Source organism: Artemia franciscana, chromosome 21, assembly GCF_032884065.1.
Source record: "Artemia franciscana chromosome 21, ASM3288406v1, whole genome shotgun sequence".
Classification (NCBI taxonomy): Eukaryota; Metazoa; Arthropoda; class Branchiopoda; order Anostraca; family Artemiidae; genus Artemia; species Artemia franciscana.
The window spans coordinates 18,243,663-18,271,219 of NC_088883.1; the positions used below are offsets into that span (position 1 = coordinate 18,243,663).

General features: G+C 33.4%; 1 protein-coding gene across 3 annotated transcripts; it reads left to right on the forward strand.

Annotated features, from left to right (window-relative positions):
• On the forward strand, window positions 1-26,753 carry LOC136041052 (uncharacterized). Of its 3 annotated transcripts, none has more exons than XR_010620954.1 (5): window positions 1-208; window positions 3,783-3,902; window positions 7,746-7,931; window positions 12,130-12,450; window positions 17,954-18,413. XR_010620954.1 is itself a non-coding variant. In XM_065725591.1 (5 exons), the coding sequence occupies exons 1-5, from the start codon at window positions 206-208 to the stop codon at window positions 24,692-24,694; spliced, it is 753 nt and encodes a 250-aa protein (XP_065581663.1). In that variant the 5' UTR covers window positions 1-205; the 3' UTR covers window positions 24,695-26,753. The 3 variants fall into 3 exon arrangements, 2 of the variants coding, with proteins under 2 accessions (XP_065581663.1, XP_065581664.1); XM_065725591.1 differs by lacking the exon at window positions 3,783-3,902 and adding an exon at window positions 24,610-26,753 and having other exon boundaries at window positions 12,118-12,450; window positions 17,954-18,099; XM_065725592.1 differs by lacking the exon at window positions 3,783-3,902 and adding an exon at window positions 24,610-26,753 and having other exon boundaries at window positions 17,954-18,099.
• Window positions 26,754-27,557: the final 804 nt, after the last annotated feature.

The window sequence follows — 27,557 nt, forward strand, 5'->3', positions numbered from 1 at the left end:
CCAAGGAACCATGACCATGTAATGAGATGTGACATGGTAACATTTTTTATCCGAAGTTTTATCGATGTTACTGTGTTAAGCGCTATTGAGAAAGAGACAATTTTTCTGTCACGGAATCTTCTAATTACGCTTAGAATTATTTGCTTTGTAATCTGAGGATTTTGTTGTTATTTTTAGTGCTGTTTTAGTTCACCACTTGGGAAGTATGGTAAGTTGTTTTCTTTATTACAAATATCTGCTCTTTTTGTATGATTTAATAAAACAATAAAATAAAACGAAAGTATACGAAACAATAAAACGAAAGTAAGGAGCGATGTAAAGCTTAAAACGAATAGAGACTCTCCACCTTGGCTATCCTCTTGACCTCGTTCTATACGCTAAAGTTTATAGCTGCTTGAAAGTGCTTCTTATTCTAAAGGACAAAAAGTCAAACTTTAGCGTAAAAAGCAGACGGGGGAGGGGAGAGGGTTCTGGATACGGGCAGCTTTCATCATGCAGAATAGTTTATGACCTTTTAGGTTTAAGCGTCGCTTCATGTTTTCATTTAAAAAAGCATTTTATTCAATTTAATTTATTTTTATTTAATTTTCTAGTCATTTGATATCTGATCGTTTTTCAAACCATGCCCAGGCCTTTCCAAGATACGATGGTGGCCAAATATCATAATCTATATAAGTTTGATTGATTCTTAACAGTTAGATTACCTATTTTAAACAGTTTATGGCAATGGACTATAAATAAACAAATTCTATAGTGACCGAAAATCTGAAAAAATATTTTGATAATAATTTATCAAACAGTTCGTGGTAAGAAAATGTAAAGAAGGAGTAACTCGGCTCAACGGTAATCGAAACTCTAAAAAACAGAATTTTGATATCAAAAGATGCATCAAAAGAACGAGCTTTTTAAGCTGATCCCGAATTATAAGATTCATCAAGTTCAGTGTTAACTATTAAAAGCTACGAGCCTAACAAAATTTCCTTGATTTTCAAAAAAAACGAAGGAAACTATTATACAGACATTTTTTGGGGGGTGGGGTGGTCTGTAGGGTTGGGAGACTTAAGCCAACATAGACCTAAAACCTTCCCTAAAATTTTCAAGTAGCTCAAGCTATTCCACAGATATTACAAAGAAACTTTTTTGGTAGCCTCATAGTACGTAGTATTTGATTCACCGCTGTAGTTGTTTTGAATAAATTTGTTATTCCCATAAGTGTTTATAGTTAAAAAAAAAGTTTAGGTGAATCACAGAAATAACTTTTTCAGATGGTCCTGCAATCGCAAGATTTTGAGGTTCTCTTGTTCCACCAGTTGCGCTACATGATGGGTGACAGGGGGAAATTGGCCTTTATAGACTCCCCCTAAAAGTTACAAAATACCTTTTTTGGTATTTTTTGCCCTGCAACATCTTTCAGAACTGGCACCACTGTGTACCACCCTTTAGATTAGCTAAGGGTTCCAACTGCATCTCCCAAGTCGCTCACAGGAAATAGCGAATATTCTATTTTGATAGCCCAGATATGCATAGTGCCTTTAGATTTTCCTCCAACCCCGGCCTCGGCACCAACAATTAAGGTCTACTTGACCCTCATACACCTCCTGATAGTTTCGACTAGATATTACAAATTGTTCTTGAGACACTGCGAGTTCCCCATTTTGTTAACCTGGTTAAATATTTTGTCTTTCAGTTAACATCAACGCTTCACCATGAATATTTAATGGATTTTTGATAATTTGAGACAAACTATTTATTACTTCTCTACTTCCTCAAAGCTAAAATTGAAGGTCCACATAGTTTCCACTAAGAAAAAATAAAAAAATAGATGTTTGTGATCTTCAATGCCGTTCCCTAGATATTGAAGACAGTTACCCTATTCTGATAACTTAGGAACAAATAGTACTTAATCTTGAATATATTCTAATCCCCACTAAACCCTACTACAACTGATAGTAATAGGGGAAACTTTTACACGAAAGATTTGACATAATTCCCATATGAAATCCTTTTTAAGGTTTCAAGTTCCATCTACAAAAATTTGGGATTTTTATTTTTGATCAGAAGAAAGATCACGGATGCGTGTTTATTTTGTTTTTTTGTTGTTTCCTTTTTTCCCCAGGGGTAATCATATTGAACCGATGATCCAAGAATATCGACAGAGGACTCATCCGAACGAAGATTGAAATTTTAATTTGCATATTTAAGAACCGAAAGTTTGGCGTGCAACTAGACCCCCTCTCACACTCCCCTTTCCCACAAAGTCGTCTTATCAAGTTTTGAGACAGTCATTTTTTTCCAGCATTGATGAAAGGTCCAACAACTACACCTTTGGAGATACAATGACCCCCCACATCCCCAGGGGAGAGGGCTGTAAGTTATGAAAGACGTCCATTGTTTACGTATAGTATTTGTTATTGGGAAGTATACAGACATTTTCATGGGAGGAAATTTCCTGCTGGGAGATTGTCCACGGGGAGAATTTTTCATGAAAAGGCAAGTCCAGAAGTGACGTTTCCAAGGGCAATTTTACACTTGTGGAATATGCCAGAATTCCTATACGAAATTCTTTTTTCTGTCTTACATTCTCTTTGCCCACTTAATTTTTCATGTGGAGAGGGTCCGGAGGAATCGCTTGGGGAAATTTTCAGCAAGATTGGAAGTGTATGGATGATATACCCGGGGTATTTTATCCGTGAAAACTTCTCCATGAGGGAATGTTCCTCGGGGGAATTTTCCATGGGATATGTTTCAGCTGGAGCAACTTTCCACAGAGGTGGGATTCCCGGGAAGAGTTTTTCACGGCGTGACTTGAAAAACGATCAAAAACTAAAGTTTTTTTCAAATGAAAGTAAGCCAAGAAGAATTTTTCAGGTGGAATCGTCCGCAAGAAATTTTCCAGGGGGAATATTTTCAGCAAGGACAGAATTTTCTGTAGGAAATTTTCCTGGGGAGGGGTATTTTACGTGGAAGGAAGGTTACTTGAAGGAATTTCTCATGGGGGTGAGAATTTTCTATGGAGAGAGAGCCAAACTTCCCGGTATTATTTTAAAAATAAATAGAAATAAAAAAAACAAGTTTTTTCAATTGAAAGTAAGGAGTTATATTATATTGAATAATAAAAAAAAAATACTTTTTATAAAATTACTAAAAAACTAAGGCGTGAAGAGTGAAGGATTCTGGAGAGGGCACCCTCAACCCATATACGGAATAACTTAACTTCTTTTTTAGTTTTAATGTTGTTCCTCACTTTCAGATGAAAAATCAATTTTTATGGCGGCCATAAAAATACAGAATTAATTAAATTTAAAGTAACCTATGGAATTCTACGAGCAGGAGAAAATTTGCTTGCTTTTTAAAAAGTCACCCGAATAGGAGAGCAATATTTATGAAAATTAAATCATCAAATTAAACATTTTAGAGAGCTTTATTTTAAAAATTAAAAAAGACAAATTTTTTGATTTTTTTTCTAGGAAAGATGATCTCAGAAGCGTGTTTATTTGATTCTTTTCTAGTTTGTTTTTCCAGTGGGGGTCATATCAAGTCAGTTGTCCAAGAATTTCAGAGACGACCCATTCAAATAGAAATACAAAGCTCTAGTTCCCCTTTTCAATTAGCAACAGAGACTGCCTCAAAACAATGGTGCTTTATGCCATTTTATAGCACAAAAATAGACAATTTTGGCGGAAAGAAACCCCCCCCCCTCCAAAAAAAGCAACTAGAAATTCCGAGATTATCAATTGATTTAAAATCCGCTAAAAATTTTACATTGCGAATTCTATTTTCAGAGACAGTAATACCTCGAGGTGGCATATTCGTCCTCAAAGATGGAAGTAGTCTGTACAAAATAAAAAGTTAATATGGACAATCATTGAAAAGTATCAACTTACTAAGTTGATTGATTTGAGGTACAATAAAATTACAATAGTCACGTATAAATGCACGTCAGCTGTTATGGAGGAGGCTCTGTGACTAAGGTGGATTCTGCTCAAAGCCTTAGAAAACGTTTTTATGCCTATTTGTATCTAATTCCCAGTGAAAAGTTTGATAAATATAGAAACAGGTTCGGGAAGGGGGTACACGCTAATTTGTGATATTCCTTCAATTGCCGAGGTACTGTGGGGCAATAAATTCCTTCTTATTGTAGAAATATTTTTTTCTGTATTTAATAAGGCATTACATTCATATGATCGTCGACACAAAAGGGGAAGAGGTGAAAAAGCGGCATAACTGCCACCAGGAACTATCCAAAAGGGAAGAAGGGCAAGTGCCATCAAGAGCTTTGTTTTTGCCAAAATTCAAATGGGAATATTTCTCGTTTTCCTACTATTTGTGTTTTAATATCTTTTATTTCCCCAAGAATATGTGCACTGTCCCAGTGTCCCTATGGTAAACCTGCTGGTGTCCATGGCGGACATCCTTACAAAACAAAAATTGTCGAGAGAACACTGTAAAGACAGCTTAAATAATTTCCCTATAATTGATAAAAGACGCTTCAGACCCTCCCCCCTCCGCCAGGAAATATTTGACGGGATTTTTTTTCTATGGATGATTAGCGGTATCATTTTCATGGCGGGGATGCGAGAGGGAAGCAGTAACCTATCTTACATTTAAGAAAGCCTTCTATAAAACCGCTCCTAGGAGTGAACTAAAGACTAAGAAAAGAATTACCCTTCTAAATAGAAACTGGGACTATAAAATGAAGTTCTTATAATAATATATTCAAAAACAAAATCTATTATTTGTAAAGATCCTAAATTTTATGATTTTATTTTAAATATTTTTCAAAGAAGGATGGTCACACATACGTGGGTGATCATGTTGAACTATCAGTCGTGGCTTATCAATCTAGATATATAGCGCCATTCCTAAGCATACAGGTATGTAGGGTGCCTCCTTAGGAGGAACGGTAAAAGTGGGAACCTTGTTCCTGGGGTCCATAATAAAACTGAGGCACCCTCACCGGGGTCGTAAATGCAGATGGAGGAGGAAGAAAGCCCCTCAAATGTAAACTCAACAGGGCCCAACAGTATGTGCACACGTCCCACGAGCTACAAAACTTATCCCAGTAATGGGTTAAATTGCATGGTGATGCAGAACACCATCATGGGAGGATTCCCTATAGGAGGACATCTGCAGCAGGGTGTGAGATCCAGATCTATGGACAACAGCCTATGGAAATGGCTATCTGGACCATTTGTGGGTACCTGAAAAACTGGCGACCTTGCAGTCAGCTCTATCCCCACTTAAACAGTGGCACCCCTCGAAGAAATTATAGCCTAGTAAACAACACAGCAGTCGCACGGGATTTTGATGAATGGATAATTTTTCTGGGCGTGGTGTGCTTTGGCGGGCGTTTTAAGGACTGAAAAACCTCTTCTTAGCCAATTTCTCTAATATGGGTTACCTCCCCATAGGAGCATAATATTTGTAGACATGAATATATAATGAGTCTGAAATAATAGGCTTGAGACTGTCTGTGCAGGGTTTCGAGTCTTGTTAATAGAAGAGCATCACCAAGTATTAAAAACCATGTTGTGACCAAGATGAGATCAGGATTGCACACAGCCTCCATTCATACTGGGGGTCCAAGGGACCTTTTGCAGTCCGGTTCTAAGCCGGCTTAAGGACTTCGGTGTAGACTTGAGAAGACGTGTCGGTCTTCGTCCTGCACTGGAATCCGGGACCATTGCTATTCCCGAGTCCAAACAATTTCAATGATTTAAAGAATATGAAAATTGGAACTTGGAATGCTACTAAGTTAAAAATAATTATTTTGTCGACATTTTGACTGACGAATTCAAACGATCTGAACTGAACTTATTAGAAGTTTCAAAAACTTATATCCCAGGGGTAGGAAGCATGAAATTAGGTGATATAGAATTGATTTACTCAGCCAAGAAGGATGTTCAAAATATAATGAATAAGGTGGCTGCTAAGTCATGTTTAGGCTAAAAAGGTTATAATAATAGAATACTAATCTCTGATTTCATGGCTAAAAAGTTCAGGGTATCAGTTATAGTAGTATATGCCCCGATTAGAACCGATTGAAGGAGATACTAGTGACTCACATGAATTTTACTTACAGTTACGGGAGCAAATACATAGGGTCCCAGGTAGAAATATGGTGTTTTTATTAGGAGATTTTAACGCCCAGAAATAGGGATAGATGATACCATAGCCCAGGTAAATTTGGTGTAGGAAAAGAGAACAGTAATGGCTACAGTCTGCTGCAATTTTGTAGGTATATTAATTTAGTTTTAACAAATACGGTTTTGGGTCATAAAATGGTCGATAAGTTAACATGGTATTTACATGATGGTAAGACAGCAAACTTTATTAATTATGTCATTGTAAACCGAAGACTGGGATGATCGATATAAGATACTAGGATATATAAGAGTGCTGTTATTGATGTTAAAAGTAAAGATCACCATCTAGTAGTGTCTAGGGTTTATTTAAAGCTGAAATTTTGGAAGGATAACTACCTGTCGGGAAGTTCTGATGATGGTAGACTCCAGGATGAAAATTGGAGAGAAACTTTCCAGGAATAGTTGAATACGAAACTGGAGAGTTTAAAATTTGACAATGCGGAAGATGGATGGAATAATCTTAGGAAAATAATTTGTGAAGTTGCTGATGGTGTCTTAGAGAAGAAAGTTAAGATTGCATCTAGGAATATTAGTGAAAAAACTTCATTTATGATAAGAGAGGAGAAGGGGCATGTACAAGCAAAATCTGAGTGATGGATCATATGAAAACAATAGAACTGTAAAGAAAGCGGAGAAAGCATTAAAATTTGACCTAAGGAGGTGTGAAGTGGAGGCCAAGGATAAAATTGCCGAGGACCTGGAAGATACATCTAGACGGCATAATAGTAAAATATTGTACTGGCATATTAATAAATTCAGAGGAACTTGTCAATCCGGACTATCCCAGTTAAAGATAAGAACGGAGCTACAATCAGTAAAGAGAAAAGAGTTAAAAAGAGATGAACAGAACATTTTGAGAATGTGCGAAATCAACATAGGGTTGTAAAGAAAAGATTTAGAGGAAAATGAAAAAGTTTATGATACTTTGAATGTGAATGAAGATGCGTTTTGTGAGGAAGAATAAGCGACAGCAATAAAAAGATAAAAGAAAATAAGGCTCCAGATCCTGAGAGTATTGTAAACGAGTTTCTTAAACATGGTGGCTCTGAGGTTAGAAATAAGTTACTGAAGATTATGAATATGAATTTTGAAGTTATTTTACAAAAGATGGGGAAGTTCTGTAAAGTTTAAAAATTAGTGTATTGGCAGATTTAGATGAAAAGCCATTAAACACAGTCTAATATACTATAGGGCCCGTATTAAAAAGGGTACCAATTTCGACTTTTTCTAAACTGTTGTGCCACCAAGAGTCTTCCAGTGGGTTTTGCTTTATAGTTACTTCACAAAAGATGGTTAAAAAATTGCAAAGTGTTGTAAAGGTTGAAAAATTAGTGTATTGGCAGATTCAGATGAAAAGCCATTAAACACAGTCTAATATACTATAGACCCTGTATTAAAAGGGTATCAATTTTAAGCAAGCTACAAGCTTCAACTTTTGCAGTTCTCTATCTTTTTGAATTCTCGGACAGATCTATCTCACCCTAGATTGTTCAACCTTTGTTTTTGTTCTCTCGTGAAATTGAAGGACAAATACATCCTTTAATTTTTGCACACTATTCTACTGCTTAAGTTAAAATTAGTTTTTCTTTTATTTTCCAGACTAATTCTGGAATTTTTGAAAGCCACAGCTCAACGAGTTTCCAATTATCCGGCAATGAAGATTTCCGAAGGAAAAAACTACCAGATTTCTTACAGCCTCAAAGCTACTACAAAACTAACTGCTGTAGAGGTTTCGTTGATAGAAGCCAAGTTGCAACATCTTTACACACATCAGGACATACTGAAGTGAGTATCCCTATGAATATTTCTTCTTTATTTCTTCCTTCAAACACTCTGTAACGGATTGGTTATTTTACTAGAGCACTGTTTATTCTGCATGTAGCTGCAACAGATGTTCAGGTAAGCTGTGGTAAGCTGGTAAGCTGTAAGCTTGGTAAGCTGTGGGCTCGAACTTTGAAACAAAAACATCTGTTTGAAATGATGAGTATAAGTTACTTACTGCAACGTTTGAGGCACCAGTGAAAGTTATTACTTTTGTTCTAACTCATCTGACGATCAATATGTGATAACTCTCTAAACACGTCCCGTCTTCAAACAAAAATGTCCCTAAAAACTTAAAAGACACAAATTGTAAAAAAACGTCTCACACCACAAAGATTGTAACCATGTTTCTCTCCCGGGTCAAGTTAATTCTATGGTAAATTATCACCTATATATTGTGGGATTAATTAAGTTTTCTCCACTAAGCCCTTTCTACGCCATTACAAGCTCAAATTGTAATTTCTGGTAAAAACTCCGCGTACTTGTTAAAACATTAAATCATTTTGTAATCATCTTCATGAAAAGCATCTAAAACGTAATCGAGATAGTAAATGTGCGATCACAAACATGTTATAATGACAAGCCAGTACAGGACGTTTTTAGAGGCCCTTAATTCTTATAAGCGTCTCTTAAGCGCTTCTTATCTTAAAATTAAATAGATTAAGAAGTGCAGGACGAGAATTTTTTAAGAAGAAACGAAATGAGCAAATCTAAATACCGCATAATATATGCAAAATCAATAGCACTATTGCCTTGCAAAGTAAACCTAAAGGGATTTCTTTGGAGGTTGCCACATCGAATTACATGATCATCAATTAAAAAATTTTCAACTTTTTTCATGTCTTAAAAAGACGTTGCTTAAACCCATAAGAAAAGAAATTCTGTAATATAGTTTTTCTAACACATATTTCTACTAAAGTAGTAGAAATATGTAGTAGCCTAATCAAAGATACTTGATTGTTACGGCAAGTCCGATTTCTAACAACGATTTCTGCTAAGCTTCGAACTTTTGGTTTTCTTTTCTAAGGTTTTAAATAGTTGTAATCCCTTGTCAAAATACATGCAAATATTTTTGCAATTACCAGTTTTTTGCTCTTTAAGCAATTTAATATAAAATTCTCCATTCATGAAAATCCAAGAAAATGACGTTAATCAAATAAATTTTTTCCCCAAAATTAAGGCTCTTAGAGAATTTTCTTTAATTTCTCTTTTGTCTTCCTTTTTTTTTTTTTTTTTTTTTTTTTTTTTTTTTTTTTTTTTTTTTTTTTTTTTTTTTTTTAATGTGTTTGTGCTATTGCATTGGTGATTTCTCTTTTCATATATATATATATATATATATATATACTAGCTGTTGGGGTGGCGCTTCGCGCCACCCCAACACCTAGTTGGTGGGGGCGCTTCGCGCCCCCCCCAAGCCCCCCCGCGCGCGTAAGTCGTTACGCGCCATAATAGTTACGCGCCATTGTAGTTGTGTCCCTATGTCCCACCTGTGAATATAGATAGATATATATATATGGTTTTAACTACGTAAAACTTGCGAATATACAACATTCTTTGCTGTCCCATTGTCTTTGCATATAAATAGATTGTCAGGTTTACCGACTCTTGAACATGCAACATATAATGGTCCATGGGAAAACAATCTGTATTCAGATCTATACCTCATGATTCTAATGATTGCCCTTGAGCTTTGTTGTCATTTACATCCCCCTGTTTCCCCCGGTGTCCCCGTTGTAGTTGTGTCCCTGTGTCCCGGTCGTCATTTATATTCCCTGTGTCCCGGGTCCCGGTCGTCATTTGTATCCCGGTGTCCCGGTCTGTATATACATTCGTTTTTTAGTTTTGTTTTTCTCCTTTATTTTTTTCCTTTTTTTTTTCTTTTTTAGCTTATTTAGATTTTTAGATTTTTTAGTTTTTTTATTAGTTTTTAGTTTTTTTTTCTTTTTAATTTTTTTGTCCCGGTCGTCATTTATATCCCCCTGTTTCCCCCGGTGTCCCCGTTGTAGTTGTGTCCCTGTGTCCCGGTCGTCATTTATATTCCCTGTGTCCCGGTCGTCATTTATATTCCCTGTGTCCCGGTCGTCATTTGTATCCCGGTGTACCGGTCTGTATATACATTCGTTTTTTAGTTTTGTTTTTCTCCTTTATTTTTTTCCTTTTTTTTTCTTTTTTAGTTTATTTAGATTTTTAGATTTTTTAGTTTTTTTATTAGTTTTTAGTTTTTTTTTCTTTTTAGTTTTTTTGTAGTTTTTACCTTCTTTTTAGTTTTGTTAATTTTTTTTTTTACTTGTGTCCTGGTCGTCATTTATACTCCCTGTGTCCCGGTGCTTTGTTGATTGCTAATCGAACATTCCTTTTGTCCTGGTCGCTTTCTCTTTGAGTGTCGTCATTTATTTTTTTCTTTTTTAGTTCTTTTAGTTTTTACCTTTTTTAGTTTTTATTAGTTTTTAGTTTTTTTAGTTTTTTACCTTTTTTTAGTTTTTTTAGTTTTTTTAGTTTTTTAGCTTTTTTATTTTTTTATTAGTTTTTAGTTTTTTTTGCAGTTTTTGCCTTTTTTTAGTTTTTTTAGTTTTTTAGCTTTTTTATTAGTTTTTAGTTTTTTTTGTAGTTTTTGCCTTTTTTTAGTTTTTTTAGTTTTTTAGCTTTTTTATTTTTTTTATTAGTTTTTAGTTTTTTTGTAGTTTTTGCCTTTTTTTAGTTTTTTCAGTTTTGACGTCACCTGATCCAGTTTTTTCAGGTGACGTCACCTGATCCACGATCCACAGACAACTTATTTTTATATATATAGATAGTTTTTTTTTTACTTATGTCCTGGTCGTCATTTATACTCCCTGTGTCCCTGTGCTTTGTTGATTGCTAATCGAACATTCCTTTTGTCCTGGTCGCTTTCTCTTTGAGTGTCGTCATTTATTAGTTTTTTCCTTTTTTTTTAGTTTTTTATTGGTTTTTACCTTTATTTTAGCTTATTTTTCAGTTTTTTCCTTTTTTTTAGTTTTTTTTTATTTTTTATTTTTTTTAGTTTTTTACCTTTTTTTAGTTTTTTTTTTAGTTTTTTTAGTTTTTTAGCTTTTTTACTTTTTTTATTAGTTTTTAGTTTTTTTTTGTAGTTTTTGCCTTTTTTTAGTTTTTTCAGTTTTTTTTTTAGTTTTTTATTGGTTTTTACCTTTATAGTTTTTTTAGTTTTTTAGCTTTTTTATTTTTTTTATTAGTTTTTAGTTTTTTTTGTAGTTTTTGCCTTTTTTTAGTTTTTTCAGTTTTGACGTCACCTGATCCAGTTTTTTCAGGTGACGTCACCTGATCCACGATCCACAGACAACTTATTTTTATATATATAGATAGTTTTTTTTTTTACTTATGTCCTGGTCGTCATTTATACTCCCTGTGTCCCTGTGCTTTGTTGATTGCTAATCGAACATTCCTTTTGTCCTGGTCGCTTTCTCTTTGAGTGTCGTCATTTATTAGTTTTTTCCTTTTTTTTTTTAGTTTTTTATTGGTTTTTACCTTTATTTTAGCTTATTTTTCAGTTTTTTCCTTTTTTTTAGTTTTTTTTTATTTTTTATTTTTTTTAGTTTTTTACCTTTTTTTAGTTTTTTTTTAGTTTTTTTAGTTTTTTAGCTTTTTTACTTTTTTTATTAGTTTTTAGTTTTTTTTGTAGTTTTTGCCTTTTTTTAGTTTTTTCAGTTTTTTTTTTAGTTTTTTATTGGTTTTTACCTTTATAGTTTTTTTAGTTTTTTAGCTTTTTTATTTTTTTTATTAGTTTTTAGTTTTTTTTGTAGTTTTTGCCTTTTTTTAGTTTTTTCAGTTTTGACGTCACCTGATCCAGTTTTTTCAGGTGACGTCACCTGACACATCCATCCACACATCCACAGACAGACAGACAACTTATTTTTATATATATAGATATATATATATATATATATATATATATATATATATATATATATATATATATATATATATATATATATATATATATATATATATATATATATATATATATATATATATATATATATATATATATATATATATATATATATATATAGATATATCGTATTCCTTTCGTAAGATGGGATGATATAGATTTCTTGCAGATTAATACAGTTGTGAATCTGCTGTAGGATTATGTTTTTCTAAACCAATAATGTAGAACTTTTTTCAGATCCAAAGAACATTTTCAACTCCTTTGGCAACAGGAGTAAAATCCACTAAAGCACAGAGATCAGCAGACGAATATAAGGCACCCCCTAGCACAAATGATAGAAGAAAGTGGTATAGCAGTGGAAATCGGACAAAGTCCATCCCTGAAGTATTGTACTTAAAGATGACACAAGTACCCACATCACAAATTACAAGCTATAATCACCTATCAAAAATGAGACTTCAAAGATCAGAAATTAACAGTAACAATTTACAACTTTTGAATAGACCCGCGAAAAGATATATAGAAGGACCTGGAAGGGTTGATCATATTAAGGATATTGTAAGTATTGCTTTTATTTTATTGAAAATAATGCACGGTTTGTTATTTTCCAAGTTTCCAGGCTCCAGGTGAATGACAGAAACTCGAATTTGTTTTATTCTCCGTTTTATTCTAACAAAACTCCGTGGTTTACACAATCCTCAAAATACCGGGGCTAGTGTTGTAAATCATGCCCCGGGGCAAATGGGGTTTTTATGGTAAGGGTGGTCGTACAAGCTTCGGAGTGGACTCGTCGATTGAAAATTAAAGTTCTAATTCCCCTTTCAAGAGTTAAAAGGGAATGGAGGACAACTAGCGCCCCTGCCCTCTTTTCCCCGAATCCATCCGATCGAATTTTTGAGATGGCCATTTTTTTCAAAATAAGTTCAAACATCTGATAAATAAAAGGTCAGGGGTCGACACAACCCCCAATAACCGAGGGCAAGTGTTGTAAGTTTTGCTGTGGGGGTATATAAGGTTTTTATAGGAGGGTTTTTAAAATAGTTCAAAGATTAGATAAGCTCGACTCTCACTAAAAAAAACTTATTAATGGTAATTTATTCCGAAGGCAATGAAGGCTGACCCCTGTACCTCCATTGCCCGATCCTCCTCCTTTTCCATCTAATAAAATTTATCAATGATAAGTCATGGGAGCTGATCGCTGGCCCTCCCTCCAAGATCCACCCACCCCTCCAATAAAAACAACTTATCAACAATAATCTATTCCAAAAATCATGGGATCTGACCTTTGACCCTCCCTCCATACCTCTCCCCAAATAAATTATTTACAATATTTTATTCAAAAAATTATCTCTGGACCTCAATGATCCGAACCTCCCCCCAAAAAACAACTCATTAACGATATATTATTCTTAAATTTATGGGAGCTGACCCCTGGCCCTCAATGTCCCGATTCCCCTCCCCCCCGAAAACACTTATCAATGATGAATCATGAGAGCTAAAAACGAATTTTATTACAAATATTTTCTTTTGTACTTATTGCAAAATCGGAAATACATAAAAATTACAGTAAAATTAAATTTGGAACTGATGAGCTGTGAGCAATTAATATCTTTATATATCAAATATTCAGTTTAACTTTATTAGTTCTTTCCAAGGCTGAGACAAATATAGTTTCACTACAAACAAGAGTTTGGATGCTGCCCCTTTCCTAACTGTGAAAGTCTAAAGCCTACTGTGTCATTGGTGATCCACTGAAAACGAATTATATTACAAATATTATCTTTTCCAGTTATTACAGCATTAAAAATGAAAACAAAACTTAAATATTAATTATTAAAAATAAATATTATTAAATAAATATAAAAAAACTTAAATATTAAACTGATGAACTTTCAACAATTAATATTATTATATATCAAATGTTCACTTTGGTTTTATTTGTATTTTTCAAGACTCTTCAAAACACACATAGTTTTCAGTAAAGCGCCAATGAGGCAGTAGGCTTTAGACTTTTACAGTGAGAGAAGGAGGCAATACCCAAACTGTTGGTTGTGGTGATTTTCGTTCGTTCCAAGCTTGATTTGTGTATTCACATTAAGCTTTACTGGTTTTAAGATTTATTTGTTTACATTAGTACATGTTGCATATTCTTTTTCTATGGTTGTTTATTTTTTTCTGTTGGGTTTGAGTTTCATTTATTTTTTATTTAACTTGTGGTCAAAATATAACCGAAAAAACTATTACAATTATTCTTTCACGAACCAGTAAAAACACAATATCAATTAAGAACGAAGTGTAATTAATGTTAAAAAAAAAACTTTTCCCATAATGTTCAAAGAAGAGAAAAGAGTTTCATTAAATTAAAGACGAGCAGAAATAAAGTAAATTAACAATTGAAATTTTAAATAAGTAGAAATTACTATCAATGGATAAGTTGTACCTAAAGCGAAAGGAAATTTCAGTGAATAATCGAGTCAAATCTAAAATAGTGAAAACGACCAAAAACAGGACTGACACGCGTTAAATTTTCTAAAGCCAAAAGTGTCATATGCGCTTTGATAGAAGCAAAATAAATTTTGAAAATTTTCTGTTTTGTAATGTTAATGAATACAATATCAATCAGATTTCTAGGAATGATTATCGTTACATATTAAACAATTAATCTAGCTACACTAGTTCTTTTCAGAAACCTTGGCCATTATAGTGACTTCTTTTCTTTTTTATTGTTGCTATTGGTGCTCTGGCAAATAAAGAACACTCTGCTCGAAATAAAAATTGTTTTCAGCAGAACGAAAATGATCTTCTTGTCCTCAGAAGGCTGAAGGGCTACTAGCCCTACTCCTGTTCATAGCATTTCTGTTCCTTTTCAGGTTTGACTTGTTTATTCATTTTAATTTCTCTGCGTTATTGGTCCCATTTAATCATTAATAGCATATCTGTTCATTCAGTTCGGATTATTGCTTGACTTTATTTCTACTCGTCATTGGTTTAATGTACCTCTTAAATTTTCTTTGAAAAACTTTTTTTTAATGGAAATGAAAAACTGTCAGGTCACAGAAATTACAGCATTAAACCAAAAGAAATTAAAATAAATGGGCTTTTGGTAAGAATTAAAACATGGTAATGGTACTTCGTCTGCTGTTAAAATGTACGCTACGATTAAAGGGTAGAATTTTAATAATTTTATGACGGAACATATTAAATATATCTATATGAATGCTTAGCAAGGAAAAAAGAATTGATTCAAATAGTAGAAAAAGTGAAGGCCCTTAAAGAGAGCCCCCTAAAAGTGACAGTAGTTCTCCAGATGAAAGCTATCCGGCGAGATTATAAACAGTTATTGAAACAGAAAAAAAGAGAAGCGGAAATAAGGGATATAAAACAATTATCGGAGAGTTTTAAAATGAATGACATGAAAGTATTTTGGAGGAAAATTCAAGACCATGAGAAAAGAAAATCTACCCAACAAAAATGCCCAGAACCAGAAACTTGCCCACCATATTTTGAAATAGGAAACGATACAGCACCTCTCGGAGTGCTAAATTCTATTCCGACGGAGGGAACTTGTTTCCCGCTCCAAGAGCATGACTACAGTTTGCTGGAGGAAACAAAGGAGGAGGAAATAAAAAACATTTTGAAGAATCAGAAAGGGGGCACAGTGCCGGGGCTGGATGGAATCCCTATTATGGTTTATAAGAAGTTCGCACTGTCATTCGTTCCCATAATGGTCCTCATCTTCAATGCAATTCTTAGCACATGTAAATGGCCCGAAGCATGGAAGACGTCAGTAATTTTGCCGCTTTTCAAAAAGGGAAATGCGGAGGAACACTCCAACTATAGACCCATATCCCTAATACCAACGATGAGTAAAATATTTGAGAAAATTATTGATGTGAGACTGTCAAAATGGCTTGAAGTGTACGAAAAAATTAAAGAAGAGCAAGGAGGCTTCCGGGCCGGATACAATACAGCGGACAGAATGTTTGTACTGCATGCCCTTTCTGAAAAATATGGAAGAGGAAAAAATAAATTTTACGTGGCTTTTTTAGACCTCCAAAAAGCTTTCGATAGCGTGGATAGGGAATTACTGATAATGAAATTAATTAAAACTGGACTACCAGGTCATTTCGCACAACTGGTAGCTAATATGTATGGAAGTACAAAAGCAGTCGTTAGAGTGTTTGGAAAAGGAGATTCAAGGATATTTGAACAGACAAGAGGTGTTAAACAAGGAAGTGCCCTGTCACCTCGGCTATTCGGAATATTCGTAAACGACATCGTATAATTCTTGAAGAAAAGATGGGCCCCAACTGTTAAGCTCGGCAACAGAATGATTTCGGCTCTGCTGTTCGCCGACGACATGGCATTAGTAGCGAAAACAGCTCGTGAACTACAAATTTTAATTGACCTGATGGCAGAATACCTTGAATCGAAGAAACTACGTCGAAACCTCGGGAAGACGGAGATAATGATCTTCAATAAAGGAGGAAGAAGAAATTTAGTCGAGAACGAGAAATTTCGGTTCAAAGGACAAGAGATTAAGGTAGTGGGAAAGGCGAAATATCTGGGATTTACCCTGCCACCTAACTGCAGTTGGAAGGAACATGTGAGCGAAATGTCAAAGCGAGGGGCAGCAGTGGGTGCTATATTACGTAATGACCTAGTGAAAAAGTCGAAGTCATTAAAAATGTTTAAGCAAATATTTGATTCGAAAATTAAACCGGCAATTCATTACGGAGCTGAGCTATGGGGCCTGGAGGCCGCGGAGAAGCTAGAATCAGTCCAGTTTAGATACTACAAAAGACTCTTCGGGTTGCACCAGACAACACATAACCAGCTAATCAAGGGAGACTTCGGCATCTTCTCACTGAGATTGCACCGGCCTTATCAAGTATTTAAGTTTTGGCTGATGTTAACCCAACTTCCTGAGGACCGATTGGCTAAACAAGCTTATAATGATTTGCTTCGAATTAATAGGAAAACTACTTGGACTCAACAAATCAAGAAATCTCTTGACAAACTAGGCTTCTCTTATTTGTGGATGGAAGGAAACGGACCCGGATGCCTTCCAGAAATTATGCAGAGATTGAAAGACCAAGAGATAGAAGAGTGGGGTTGTTTAGTACGTTCGTCGGAAACACTGAAGGAATATAGTAAAGTAAAAGAGATTTTTGGGGAAGAATATTATTTTAAGGTAAATTTACCTTTTAGATATTTAAAATGATGGATCCAGTTGAGGGGAAATTGCCTTCCAGTACATAGGGGACAGAAATTAAAAAAAAAATAAGGGTACAAATGGTAAGTATAGGTATTGCGGAAAAGAGGATAATAATTTAGCCCATTTCCTCATGGAACGCCAGGAGCTTGAAAGTCTTAGGGATGAAATTTGGGGGGACCATCGGTTGGTGCTGCTTTCTGATATCCTGAGGTCTTCGATCCCTGGAACCATATGCAAAATGGCACGATATGTGGAAAAGGCGGGAGAGGCTCAGTCGAGCCCGAGTGAATGAAAATAAGTATTGTTTTATATTGAGTGTGTGTTCTGTGCAGTGTTGTATTATTAAATCATGTTGTGTATGGCCGTAGGGCTCAAATAAAATTTCTTTCTTTCTTTTTTTCTATATGCTTAAGATTTTGTTAGCGAATCTTAAATGGTGTTAATTTCAATTTCTTCTCAATAACTAACTTATTCCAATATTGTCAGTCTCCAGTAAATCTTGATCCTATTTTAGAAAATTCGAGTTTTTTTTTCTCCTTGATGATTCAGCTTGGCTACAGTCGGAATTTTCCTGTTTTTGTATTTTCATACAAGATTTTTTACAGGTTCTTAGACTTTTCGGCTTTTTTGGGATATTTTTTTTTAATCCCGTCCTTTTTCGTTGCCCTGTTTTGTCATATATATAAAGGCAAAATGTTTATATTTTTTTAAACTTTACTTTCTGGAAGAATTTTTTGTTTAAGTCACATTATCTACTGACCCATTCGTAGATTATGCTTTTGAAAATAAAATGTTCTCAATGAGTGTATTTTCTGAGATATCTAATTTTCTCCTTTTTTATAGATATCCCCAACAAAAGAGGTTGAGTTCAAATTTTTGCGTCAAAATCAGCCTCAAGATAGAGATAAGTTGAAGTCAGAACTTCAGGACTGTTTCACAAAATGTCCAGTTCCAATTATTTCCAGTTACTCTCACCAAAGACTAAAAAAGTCTTTCTCAACAAGTATTTCCTTGTAATTTTTCAATAAGCATTTAATTTTGAATATGTATGACTCTATACGGTAACACTACCAGTTAACGACACCAAAAAATATATTTGAACAAAGATAACTTGATTTATAGTCTACTAACAATCAAGAAACACACACAATTGTAAAATGCATACATTCGAACTGTCGAAATTTAAAATTACTACATAAATAATATTGCCATCCAAATCCGGCACTGCCCAAAAGTAGTTGTTCTCATTAAATGAAATACCGGGAATCGCTGAAAATAAGACAAAACTAACAATAATTTATCGGTAATTTTATCGGTAATTGAAACACCAATAACATAGTGCCGGGGAAATAATAACCATGCAGTACAAGTACATAACCTTTACTGCTAATCTTGTATAAAGACTATCATATTTTGAGACTCGATTTCCCTCAGTTTATGATCACATCCACTAACGTCAAGTTAGATAAGTCTCTGATTAGCCAAGATCTGGTACATTTGGTTATTCAAATAGTGAAATCCTAGCTCAGAATTACTCAAACTTAAAAGCAAAATGAATTGCTCGGGTCGCAAGCTCAAAACAGGGGCCACACGGGGTTATGGCTTACCTTAAAGAAAATGTATGATTGACTGAAAACTTTGAAATGAAGGAACTTCAGGAACAAACTAATAAACTTATAACTGTGATAAAGAAATGCCACAATATACCATGAAAACAATTTTGAACAAGGGTAATATTTGACATAGTTTTTTTTTGTTGCAAATGTGTGGAAAAACATTAATTTACGCAACGATTAAAAAGTGCTCTTTCTGCTGAAAACTTACTTGAACATTTTCTCAGCCTTCCTGGTATCTGATTGGAATTAATCTTCAGTATTGTGTTCTACAATATCCCTCAGACTTTTTAACTCTTTATTGTTATTAAATAAAAAAAACTAATTTTTTTAGCTGAAAGTAAGGAGCGACATTAAAACTTAAAACTAACAGAAATTAATCCGTATATGAAATGGGTTGTCCCCTCCGCAATCCCTCGCTCTTTACGCTAAAGCTTTTAATTGTTTTAAAAAGTAGAATTATGGCAAAGAGTCAAACTTTAGCGTAAAGAGCGAGGGATTGCGGGGGGACAACCCATTTCATATACGGAGTAATTTCTGTTCGTTTTAAGTTTTAATGTCGCTCCTTACTTTCAGCTAAAAAAATCAGTTTTTTTTTATTTAATTTCTGAACGTTATTGAATTAATGCATGTTTGGTTTTGGCTCTCCGCACATAAATTATTAAAATGAAATTTGTATATTAATTCCTTTTTTTGGCTAAATGGCTTTCTCTTAGTTTTGATCAGACGATTTTGAGAAATAATGGGTGAGGAAGGAGGCCTAGTTGCCATGCAATTTTTCGGTTACTTAAAAAGGCAACTAGAACTTTTAATATTCAACGAACCTTTTTATTAGTAAAAAATATACGTAACTTAAGAATTAACGTACGTAACAAACTTTCATAATCTTATTTTTCTATTATATATACGAGGGGGCTTGTACCCTCGTTAATACTTCGCTCTTTACACTAAATCGTAAGTTTTGTCCCAATTCTTTAAGAATGACCCCTGAATCAGAAAGGCCGTAGAATAAATAGTTGAAATTACTAAAAATACTTTAGCATAAAGAGCGAGGTATTTATCTCCTCCTAAATACCTCGCTCTTTATGCTAAATTATTTTTAGAACCCCTCATATGCGTAATAATCTCTGTTCGTTTTAAGTTTCAATGCTACTCCTTCCTTTCATTTGAAAAAAAACGTTTTCATGTTTATTTTTCATTGTTTTCTTATAGTAATGCTAGAAAATCCTGCGCCCTTTTCATTGAATTTTTCTTCCCCCATGACAGATTCCTCCAAGGAAAGATCCTCCAACATATTCCCCTCCCCTCAGCCCCACCCCCAAACAAAATAAAATCCCCCTGAAAACGTCTGTACACTTCCCAATAACCATTACTATATGTAAACACTGGTCAAAGGTTGTAACTTGCAGCCCCTCCCCCAGGGATTGTGGGGGAGTAAGTCATCCCCAAAGACATAGTTGTTATGGTTTTTGACTATGCTGAACAAAATGGCTATCTCAAAATTTTGATTCGTTGACTTTGGGGAAGAAATGAGAGTGGGAGGGGGCCTAGATGCCCTCCAATTTTTTGGTCCCTTAAAAAGGGCACTAGAACTTTTTATTGCCGTTAGAATGAGCCCTCTTGCGATATTCTAGGACCACTTGGTCGATACGATGACCCCTGGAAAAAAAAACACAAAAAGAACAACAAACAAACAAACAAATAAACACGCACCCGTGATTTGTCTTCTTGCAAAAAATACAAAATTCCACATTTTTGTAGATAGGAGCTTGAAACTTCAACAGTAGGGTTCTCTGATACGCTGAATGTGATGGTTTGATTTTCTTCAAGATTCTATGACATTTAGGGTGTCTCACCTATTTTCTGTAATAAGGCAAATTTTCTCAGGCTCGTAACTTTTGATGGGTAAGACTAAACTTGATGAAACATATATATTTAAAATCAGCATTAAAATGCGATTCTTTTGATGTAGCTATTGATATCAAAATTCAATTTTTTAGAGTTTTGGTTACTATTGAGCCGGGTCGCTCCTTATACAGTTCGTTACCACGAACTGTTTGATTTATGTAAGCTTTTAGTTGACAATGGGAGCTTTAATTCCATTTTATTAAAATATGGTTTGGAGTAAAAATACTTCAAAATAACAAGTCCTTAGTATCTTTAGCTGATCTACATTAAACTGTTTTTTTTTACTTAAACCACTAATTTAAAAAAAAGAGCCAAAACATCATTATTTTTGTAAATTCATTCTCTTTACATACTGAGTGGTAAATTGGTACGCCTAATCATTTGACTAAGTAGGTGTTTGTTATTGAAGGAACAAGAATACTAAGAGAGAACAGTTCGTCTAGATCATCTGCAGTTTAGGTTTTTGCATGATAAATTCAGTTTTTGCTGCTAAATAGTGCTCGGAGCATATGTTGAATGGATCCAGATTTGAACTTAAATGTAACAATCCCATTTTGAATTTATAGCAACTTAAAAAAAGAACAAGTCATGCCACCATACCTTTTTGGGTCTATTTATTTGATTGTATTAGGATATATTCCTGAATTTAATCTTATATCTCTTTTTTGCATTTCAATTAATTAGTTTTATAGAAACCTAGTGTACTTTTATTTAGTTAATTAGATTTTGTATTAAACTGACTAATCATAGTTGATGTAACAATTAAAATCTAATCGGCGTTAAAATTTATTCGATGAAATATGAGCCATGTCCGTTTAACTAAATTAAATATTTTAACTGTAATTATATTTAAAAAGTTTAAATTATATTGTGCCTATATAATTAATTAGCTCTTTTAATATGACTATTTTGTGTGCTAAATCAAAGTAGTCACGAATTGTTAATTTTGTGTTTAATTTTAATGCAGAGATAAGGGAAACATATATTAAAAAAAAATAAAGTAAGACCACGATATTGCTCAAGGTATAACTCTAGCATAATAAACATTCGAGATGATAAAATGGTCTTCATTACCTTGATATCCTCCTCCTCTCCACCTAAACGTCTTGAAGCTTACATTTTTCCAATGAATTTATGAGCTGAAATCAAAGTTTCTTGAATTTTGTGGTTAAATTTAAGGCTATTTATAAAAATACTGTTGCCAATTCCGTGTACTATAAGGGACATACTTTGGGCCTATTTAAGGCTCAAATTAACTTTTGGCACCCTGACACCCGCCCTTTGGGATTAAATCAACTTTGGGCATCCTTGAACAATCCAAATTTCTTGACTTACCAAGGAATGTTTAGCTCTGGCTTAGTATGGAGATGATAAAGTTTGACACTAATATGCTCCCTTTATTTTTAACTGTGTGAGCATTTTTCATTAATAAAATGAAGCTAAGTTTTACCATTGAATGAATTATGAAAGGAAAGTCTGTTTCTCAGGAGCCCATCAAACATCATACTACCGTTATCACTCTAACCAACAATTTGATTAACATGAGCACATACTTACCAATGGTCAACTTATGTATGGGGGTTTACACATTACTGATTATGTGATGTTGCAAAATCTGGATGTTAGAAAAGCATGTTAAATGAGGTAAACTTCGGTAAACTGACAGTGTGGAGCATATATTTAAACATAGTCATTTCCAGAAAAAAATAAAAAGTCACAGTCTCCCTTGATTAAGAAAAGAATGAATGTTTTATCAATTGTCCCTTAATAAGTTGAATTATTGTGACTATAGCCTTATAGCTATATACCATTTTTTTAATGATATTGAGTCTGCAAAAAAAATGTTGTTCTTAGAGAGCTCTAGCCTAATATAGTGATTGATTTGAAAGTTCCAACGGTCTTAACTAAACTTCCAAGTTGTTTACAATACAATACTTTTTTTTTGAAAATTCAATCTTGTTAACAATAACCCAAAATTGTGATATATTAGAGCGCCTACACTCCAATTACTGGTACAGCAACAAAACAACACATCAGAACTCCGGTGAAATATTAAAACCTTGACATTTATTCCGCTTATTTTCCCTAGGATCTTTTTTTCATTTTAAATAGAGCTCTCTGTGTTGAGGCGCAGGTCTAACATTTTTTCTGGCAATAGTTTTACCTGTATCATTTAATTTTATCAAAGTGGTTTATGTGGTTTAAGCCCAGAGAAATTTATTTTAAGACAAAATTTTAGTTAAAAACCAGGACAACCAGTGGTTGGATCAAAACTTATACTGTAACTAGATCAAAACTTATACAAAACTTTTGACTGTACAATTATAAATATTTATTTTTTGTGTTTTGGCTAATTTAAAAAAAAATAGATTTTGTTCTGTTCAGGTACTATATTTTCTACATGCAACAAAGTTTAGAATGTTTCCTGTATTTTTGTTTTCATTTTGTCAATAGAAATAAATTAACGAAATGTCAATGTTCATGTTTAATATGTCTTTAAATAACTAATTTTAGAAAATAGTTTCCAGGTTTTACCTATGACATGCTTCGGACTCTTTCTTTCTGAAAGAGACTAGAAGAGCATTGCGTTGCTTTAAAAGATAATTTTCACTGAATTAGAATTCAAACATTTCCCTACTCTCTCAAATTTTGACTTACAAGCCTTTTCTAAAGATGTCTAAGTACTTATTAAATTCCAAAAGATCATTATAATAATATTTTTGGAGTAATTTCACTTTTATCGCCTGAGTCTTACTTTAAAAAGTCTATAATCTCATAAAAGTGAAAATAAAAATAAAATTCAAGATTTTGTTTAAGCACAATATTAAATATAGTTACACACCAGTTTTAGGGTTCCACGACTCTAAACGTGTATGCTTGGGCCACACAAAACTCTTGAACCATTCAGCTAATCGTAGGACAAGAATTCATATTCCACTCGTACGGCTGATTTGATGGATTATACAGTTTAGCTTTATTTTTGAAAATTGAAAATCACTTTGCTCTTGAAGTGGTCTTATTTAGTTTTGTTCTTTATTTTATTTGTTTTGTTTAGCTTTGAAAACTCAGCTTTTCTCATAAAAGGTTTAAAATACGGGAATTATTAATCTTATTTATGGTTATTGATGCTAGAATTTCTAATTATTTTTATCTTTTGTTAGGGATAATATAATATAATATGGAACAAAGAATGTATATATTAGAAGTAAAAGTTTATCCTGATTAAATCAGATTTCACTTAAAAAAGAAAAACTGTTCAAATAGCTTCCTTATTTGCCAAAAATATATAAGTGAATTTTTCCGTAATTGAGAAAACTCTTATGCTGCTTCAACAAAAAACTATGTACTATGTTATTTTCCCATGCATTTGTCCTTTTATAATACTTCCCTCCCCTTGGTCTCTAAGGAGCTACCGTAATTCGTTTTCAAAAAACCAGTTTAAGACCCTATCAAACCCCTTTGATAGAGTGCAAGGTACCAGTCATAGCATTGCTTGGTTGATCAAGCTGGGTACTCTGATATTACCCTGTTTATGTAGAATATATTTCAAATTAAACAATAAAACGGTAAAAACTGAAAATTAGGATCTATGAGCCTGAGACCCTGACACTTATTAGTGCTAAATAAGATTATCACCATAGGCGTTTCACTTTTAAGTTGCACTAAAATAAAATGGTCAATTCTGATTTAAGCCTTTTTCAGTAGATTTATTACCTAGTTTTTAAAAACTTAACTTTTACTGTATTTAGATTTCAAATGAAACTTTAGTGACAGCTGTCCTTTACTTGGTTTATTATGATTTAAAATCGATTTATACACTTTTAGCATTTATAGTTGAAACAACACAGTTGTGTAAATTACAATGAATTGTGTTGCACTATTATCTTCACTATTTAATAAAGTTGTACTTGATACGTCTACTATTGACTATGAATATTGACGAATTAGACACAGCTTATTAGCTTGAATTTTTTTTAGGAATGGCTCCAAGGTTGCACCCAAGTGGCTAGGACTGAAAAGAATGTTCTTTACATTCTTTCTTTCTTCGTTTGGGTTCTTCTGATCACTTTATAGGAGGCAGAGTCCCGTCAGATATCAATATTTTTGTCAGTATAGATTTTGGTCAATTACTGGTCAGACTCTTGGCTTGCAGTTTGTTAAACAGGTGCATGGATTTATGTATTTACAATGCAACATCTCAATTTTTTTACGGAAAAAATATCAATACGGTACCTTATAGGGAATTATAGTTTTAATACCTATATCAGAAAACTTCAACAGATAAGAAACTTAATCCTAAATTTTGACAAAATAACTGAAACATTTGTTGAATACTTCTGTTGGAAAAAATCAACATAGAAGAGCTTTCATTATACTATCTTTAAAAAGTATGTAACATCGTTCTTTCCAATAAAGATGGCAGCAAAACTTCACGGAGGAGGCGTTAAGAGGATACAAAAAATGTATGATACAGAAGTCCAACTGAACAAGTTTTTGGTAACTGATGAATTTTGTGCTTGTGCTCGTTGGTCTTCATTTTCATCCAAGAAGGTTTTCACGAACATTGCCTGTTAAAAAGAGTCTATTTGAAAAGTCTGACGTTTACCAAATAATTAAAGAGAACTTTCCGAAAAAGAAGTTTTTCACAGAAAACTAAAGGCCATATTAGATTTAAGATCAGTAAAAATAAAGATATATAATAATTCAAACTCAAAATGAGCAGAAATTAATATTGAAGAATAAATGGAACCCAAAATGAACAGAAATGAAATAAACAAGCATTGCAATCAAATATGTAGTAGGTGCCCCATAAATGAATAATTAAATTTTAAACGATTTAAACTTAAATTGGATATGCGAATTAAGCTTAAAACCATCAAAAATCACTTCAAACAAGAGTTTGGATACTCTCTTCTTTTCTAATTGTAAAAGTCTAAAACTTACTGCGTCATTAGCGCTTTACTGAAAACTAAATGTGTCTTGAACAGTCTTAGAAAGAGCTAATAAAATTAAACAGAATATTGGAGATGTAATATATCAGTTGCTGAAAGCTCATTTTGAGCCAATGACGCAGAAAGTTTTGTACTTTCACAGTTAGAGAACTGGGCAGTTGCAAAATCCTTGTTCATAGGGATTTTTCTTCGTTTTAAGCTCGATTTGCACATTCAATTTTACTTGTTTTACTCGTTGTAAGATTTATTTGTTCATTTATATTAATGCCTGTTCGATGGTTTCATTTATTCTTTAATATTTTCAATTTTGAGCTTGAGTTCAATATCAGTTTTACTTTTTATACATTATCTGCTCATTATTGGTTTTAGTTTTTATTAAGTCCAATATCTCTTTCTTTTAACTTTTATACCATATCTGTCTTTTAGTATCTGTCTTTTCCAATCAAAATTAGGGCACAAGGGGGATGACTTACCAGTTTATATATATATAACGATTTCTGCTCACTTCGAGTTTGAGTTGAATATCAGTTTTATTTTTGGTACATTATAAGTTCATTTTTGGTTTTATTTTTTATAGCGTCAAATATCGGTTTCTTTTAACTTTTAATTCATAATATTTTTTGTTTTGCTTTTCTCAAGACATTCTTTCACTCTTTACTTTTGTTAAAAATTTTTATTTATTTATTTGTGTTTATTTTTGATTCATTTCTGTAAAATGAAAAATAAAAAAGACAGAAGATGAACTAAAAAAATATTTAGAACATAATAATTGAGTCATTTAGAATTTTATTCAAAGGCCCTAATTGAATTAGCAATTGATATTAATCTGCCACTAAGGGACCAAACTAAAAAACTTACTGTTAATCATTATTTTGACTACTAGAAATGTCCTATGGCTCTTAAATTCTTGTTAATGATTTATACTACTCTTACATTTCTATTGCCATTCTTCCTGTAATGACCAAAATTATATACTGTGTGTACATAGTGTTAGCTCTTTCGATGGAAAACATCGTAACTTGAACGTTTTTGATCGTATCAGACCCGTGATCATAGGACATTGGGAGAGTCTTCATTTCAGTGATAGCAATTGGATTTCTTGGGTTCTTTTTCTGCATTTTAATTGAAAATACAAACGATTTTTAAAAATCTACTCTTGACCATTTTGTGTTTCTGGATTTTTAAAATAAATACAAAAAAAATCTAAATCAAGGGAGACATATATGTCTTCTTCAGTTTGTACCCTTGGCTCATTTAGATTTGAGTTTCAGCCGGGCATATAAAATTGATTGTCACACTCAGGGTTGTATCCAGGATTTTTGTTTCGGGGGGTGTTTCACACAAGGGTTTTTTTTGGGTGGGGGGATTTACACAGAAAAATACTCAAAAAACACATAGAAATTTGTTCATATCCATTTTCATAACGTTTTTACGAGTCAGACAAATATTTCGGAGGGGGGTGCTCAAACCCCCTAACCCCCCGGATACCACCTTGGTCAAACTAGAAGCTTGTTTCACCTTAATAGCATACTTGCCTATGGCGGGTATCAGGTGTTTTCACCTTGCATCTTCGTCATCGAGCATCTTCGTCACTTGTTTGGATCCTGAGGTGCGGTTTGCTGCCAACTGTTTTGCGAGAGGAAGCAACTCAGTTGTACATCTGTGTCCAAACTATGGGTTAACGATCTCATTTGGCCATGTTCCTTGATCCCTAAAGTTCTCCAACTGTTCTCAACTTTTCTTAGTACCATAAAAAAAAGGTTAAACCCTACAAGTAGATTCCAATAGAGCTCATCCTTTCACCAATGGACCTCCTTGAGAACAATCTCAGTATATATATTAACGTTGAGAATATTTACTATGATAAAAAATAGTTTTGCTTAAAAAAACCTCGATTAGTAGAGAGACAAAAACCCTACCGTGAGAAACTAGTCAGTTTAAGAGTCATTGACAGAAAGGAAACGTGTTTAAATT